The 5,418-nt window shown below is 44.7% G+C and overlaps 1 protein-coding gene across 1 annotated transcript; it reads right to left on the bottom strand.

Annotated features, from left to right (window-relative positions):
• Positions 1–739: 739 nt before the first annotated feature.
• Positions 740–3,781, bottom strand: LOC106809165. The gene has a single exon (XM_014812150.1). It carries the CDS (start codon positions 3,779–3,781, stop codon positions 740–742), a length of 3,042 nt encoding a protein of 1,013 aa, XP_014667636.1.
• Between the last annotated feature and the right edge of the window lie 1,637 nt (positions 3,782–5,418).

The raw sequence follows: 5,418 nt of genomic DNA, 5'->3' as shown, positions 1-5,418 counted from the left end.
TTAATGATCAGCCTTCCACAATTCAACTTACTACTGTGACCGGATGTAACTGACATTTTCTGCTAAAACCAATGTGGTGCACTGTCACACAAAGGTCGGTCACACGGTCAGTTCAGCAGGTAATCAATCCTGTAATACATTCATTGCCATCATAAATACCAGCAACCAGACAAAAACAAGATTCTCCTAAATGACCTGAATCTTCTACACTACAATTCCTCCACATAACATTGACTAAATCCAGATAAACTGGTTAAATTCCACACTAACTCCCTACAGTACTGCAACTTGCAGTATCACATTACAGTCAAATGCCAACTATAATCATGTAGTGTGCTTCACGGTAAGCATTGACCTTGAATTTACAAGCGGCTGTGGTCTATCGACAGCAGCATTACAAATGCTGTAATTCACTAAACTTGTACGATTACACATTGAACTTTACATGTTAAACAGTAACATATTACATGCTAATACCAACGTTCACATATTGAACAACTTATCATGAATCAAATCAATACAACTCACCTAACATGTTAACACAATGGCACTCGGGCTCAAATAGAACAAATCATTAGCTTCGAGCGCATTGTTGTTCCCCGGCTTGTGCCTCAAAACAGCACCAGTGCCACATCTCGGTGTGAGATCCTATTTTCACTCGAAACATCTTTCCCCCACGATGCGACGACACTCTCGCATCTCTACCCATACAGTACCGATAATTGCTCTACAGTTCAAATTACTCATACCCTTCTACAGGACATATGACTACTATCTTATTAACAGGTCTACTGAACAACTTGTTCGCAGTTTTGACTTGGACGTTTCGCACTCGATTGTCTTTTCCCGGGTACACTTCAGTGATTCGACCAAGCTTCCATTGTCCCCGAATCATGTTAGGGTCAGCCATCAGAACAACATCATCTACCCTGACATTCCGACGGTCCACATTCCATTTCCTTCGAGGAACCAGCAGCGGGAAGACATCTCGAATCCATGACTTCCAGAAGGCATCGACTATGCGCTGAACGAATTCCAGTCTGTCTTTCGGATTCTTCGTCGGACGGAACGGTCCTTGTGGAACCCTACTGGAGGCTCGTCCCAACAGGATGTCGTTTGGGCAAATATATTTACCATCGTCTGGATCGTTCAGTAGTCCTCCGATGGGTCGTTCGTTTACAAGATTTGCCACTTCTTGTAGGCAGGTATGCAGCTCAAACGGCGTGAGTCGTTGTTCGCCGATTGCTTTCTTCAGAGCATGCTTGCAGCTCTTTACAAGTGCTTCAGCACATCCATTTTGATGTGGAGCCAGTGGTGTAATGAACTTCCATTTAACCTGTCTCTCTGCACAGAAGTCTTGTAATTCATCCTTACTCCAGCCAGTCAACATTTCTCTCAGTTGCCTCTGGGCACCCACAAACTGCGTACCGTTGTCGCTCTGTATCTCTTTTGGATGTCCCCTTATGGCAAAGAACCGTCTCAATACCTGCAGGAATTCCATAGTTGAACAATCAACTGCTACTTCCAAGTGAACAGCTCTTGTGTTGAGGCAAGTGAAGATGACTCCATAGTGTTTGGTAGTTTTATTTCGTCCAACCTTTACCACATATGTCCCAAAATAATCGCAGGCAGTGAAATAGAATGGCGGGGTAAACGGCGCCAATCTCTCCAATGGAAGATCTGCCATCCTCTGTGTCTCAGCATTGTGGTCGAAGGCTCTGCAGGTTACACATATGAACTTCACCTTCTTCGCCAGCCTCGTAACTCCCACTATCCAGTACCTATTTCTAACTTTAGCAGCAGTGGTGGCAACACCATAATGGCCACATTCATGCACATTCCTCGTGATTAAGTAGGATATGTGATGTTCTCTTGGCAGCAAAGCTGGATGTCTAGACTCGTAGGAGAGCAGACTGTTCCCAGCTCGTCCTCCCACATAGATGATATGTTCCTTCACAAAAGGACTTAGGGACTTTAATACACCCTTCTCCATGTCTTCATGTACATTTTTCTGGGCTTCTTTGATCCAGTATTTTTCTCCTGTGGAAAGCTCTTCTGCTGACAGCGGCCCATCTTCCTTCAAGCATTTGGATTTCAGATTGGTTAGAAATCTAAAAACGTATGCAGTCACACGGATCAACTTCCTCCACTTGGAGAACTTTGTACAGTCAATGGCACATTCTACTTCCCTTACTAACAGGATAGTTTTCTCTTTCTTTTTCTCTTTGTTAATTTCGTTTATCTCAGCTTTGAAAATGCATTTTGGCCATTCTTCTTCTGGCAACCGGAGAAAGGCTGGACCATTTCTCCATTCACCTTCCAAGTCATCGATTGCAATCCCTCTGGACACTTTGACACGTCGCCAATCTGACGGGTCGGTCTGGATCTGTACTTCTGATACTCTGTTTGCAACAAAAGACTTAAACTGCCTGGACTGGCCTCTAATGCAGGACAAGGCAATTATACTGTCAGACAGGAATACAGCTCTGTCGGGTTTCACTGACATCTCTTCCATCACAGTAGCATATAGTCTGGCTGCGAGAACACTGGATTGCAACTCCAACCGAGGAATAGAGATAGCTCTCAGTGGGGCCACACGTGACTTTGCTGAAACAAACCTCACGTCATAATTTCCATCATCCTCTTCCCACCTTATATAAGCCACAGCGCCGAATGCTGCTTCTGACGCATCACAGAATACCACAATTCCAGTAGGTCTGGATGCTTTTGGCATTAGGCATCTGTTGAAGGATATACCATCTAGCTTTTCCAGTTGAGTGAAGAACTTTCTCCATTCGTTTGTAACTTCGGTAGACAAGGCGTCATCCCAGCCAATACCAATCTGCCACAGCTCCTGCATTAATATTTTCCCTCTGATTATAAATGCACTGGTGAACCCTATTGGATCAAAGATTTTTGCCAATTCACTCAAAACGTTCCGTTTGGTCATCAGCTCATTTTCCTTTGTTCTGACAGGTTTGACCTTGTACTTTAGAAGATCAGACTCAGGATCCCAGACCACGCCTAAGACTTTCTGCTCTTCCGCATTGCCAATGACAAGTCTTTCATCAGGATTTTCCTTGTCATCATTCAATGGACCATTTGAGAACCATTCTTTTACTCTGAAGCCTCCCTTCTGGAGTACAGTGTCCATATCATGGGTGACATCTCTGGCTTTTCCAATTGTATAGACTGATGTGCAAATGTCATCCATATAGGTGTCCTTGTCCAATATATCTGCAGCCTCTGGATACTGGCATGCTCCTTCTGCTGCAGTCCTCTTCAATGCAGTTATAGCCATAGCCGGTGCAGGTTTGTCGCCAAATGTTACCACTTCTTTTACATAAACATCCGGTTCTCTGGATTCGTAGCTTCTCCACAGGAACCGATGAACATGTTTGTCCGTTTCTGGAATCTCCACTTGGTGGTACATCTTCGATATATCACCTGATATGGCTATCGGGTGTTGCCTGAAACGCAACAGGACACCAAACAGATCATTCAGGAGATCCGGGCCTTTCTCCCAGTAATCATTCAGACTATGTCCCTTAAAGGATGCAGAAGAGTTAAACACGATCCGCACTGGTGTGCTCTTCTTCTCTGGGCGGATGACTGCATGATGAGAGATATAATGTACAGGGCCCTTGTAATTCTGTATCTCTTCTAGTCCAAGCTTTTTGGAATACCCCTTTTCCTCCATTTCCTTCATCTGCTCATCATATAGTCGGGCATTAGTCTCATTTTTCATCAACCGCTGTTCGATTGATACCAGCTTTGCCATACATTGCGTCTTGTTGGAACAAAGGAAAATGAGCTGATGACCAAACGGTGCACTGGTGAACCCTATTGGATCAAAGATTTTTGCCAATTCACTCAAAACGTTTACCAATCTGCCACAGCTCCTGCATTAATATTTTCCCTCTGATTATAAAAACTTTCTCCATTCGTTTGTAACTTCGGTAGACAAGGCGTCATCCCAGCCAACTTCACTCAACTGGAAAAGCTAGATGGTATATCCTTCAACAGATGCCTAATGCCAAAAACATCCAGACCTACTGGAATTGTGATATTCTGTGATGCGTCAGAAGCAGCATTCGGCGCTGTGGCTTATACAAGGTGGGAAGAGGATGATGGAAGTTATGACGTGAGGTTTGGGATTGCAACTCCAACCGAGGAATAGAGATAGCTCTCAGTGGGGCCACACGTGACTTTGCTGAAAAGTCTTGCTGCGAGGACAGATATGCTACTGTGATAGAAGAGATGTCAGTGAAACCCGACAGAGCTGTATTCCTGTCTGACAGTATAATTGCCCTGTCCTGGATTAGAGGCCAGTCCAGGCAGTTTAAGTCTTTTGTTGCAAACAGAGTATCAGAAGTACAGAGCCAGACCGACCCGTCAGATTGGCGACACATACCAGGGGAATATAACATCGCGGACAAAGTGTCCAGAGGGATTGCAGTCGATGACTTGGAAGGTGAATGGAGAAATGGTCCAGCCTTTCTCCGGTTGCCAGAAGAAGAATGGCCAAAATGCATTCCCAAAGCTGAGATAAACGAAATTAACAAAGAGAGAAGGAAAGAGAAAACTGTACTGTTAGTAAGTGAAGTAGAATGTGCCATTGACTGTACAAAGTTCTCCAAGTGGAGGAAATTGATCCGTGTGACAGCATACGTTTTTAGATTTCTAACCAATTTGTTTCTCTCCTGTGGAAAGCTCTTCTGCTGACAGCGGCCCGTCTTCCTTCAAGCATTTGGATTTCAGGTAGGATACGTGATGTTCTCTTGGCAGCAAAGCTGGATGTCTTGACTCGTAGGAGAGCAGACTGTTCCCAGCTCGTCCTCCCACATAGATGATCTGTTCCTTCACAAAAGGACTTAGGGACTTGAATACACCCTTCTCCATGTCTTCATGTACATTCTTCTGGGCTTCTTTGATCCAGTAATCACGAGGAATGTGCATGAATGTGGCCATTATGGTGTTGCCACTACTGCTGCTAAAGTTAGAAGCAGGTACTGGATAGTGGGAGTTACGAGGCTGGCGAAGAAGGTGAAGTTCAGATGTGTAACCTGCAGAGCCTTCGACCACAATGCTGAGACACAGAGGATGGCAGATCTTCCAGTGGAAAGATTGGCGCCGTTTACCCCGCCATTCTATTTCACTGCCTGCGATTATTTTGGGCCATATGTGGTAAAGGTTGGACGAAATAAAACTACCAAACACTATGGAGTCATCTTCACTTGCCTCAACACAAGAGCTGTTCACTTGGAAGTAGCAGTTGATTGTTCAACTATGGAATTCCTGCAGGTATTGAGACGGTTCTTTGCCATGAGGGGACATCCAAAAGAGATACAGAGCGACAACGGTACGCAGTTTGTGGGTGCCCAGAGGCAACTGAGAGAAATGTTGACTGGCTGGAGT

Source organism: Priapulus caudatus, unplaced genomic scaffold (assembly GCF_000485595.1).
Source record: "Priapulus caudatus unplaced genomic scaffold, Priapulus_caudatus-5.0.1 Scaffold333, whole genome shotgun sequence".
Taxonomy (NCBI): domain Eukaryota; kingdom Metazoa; phylum Priapulida; class Priapulimorpha; order Priapulimorphida; family Priapulidae; genus Priapulus; species Priapulus caudatus.
This window is presented reverse-complemented; position numbering and strand designations above follow the sequence as displayed.

Excerpts from the sequence above, each read along its gene's own strand:
- LOC106809165 (XM_014812150.1), bottom strand. The coding sequence starts at position 3,781 with ATGGCAAAGCTGGTATCAATCGAACAGCGGTTGATGAAAAATGAGACT.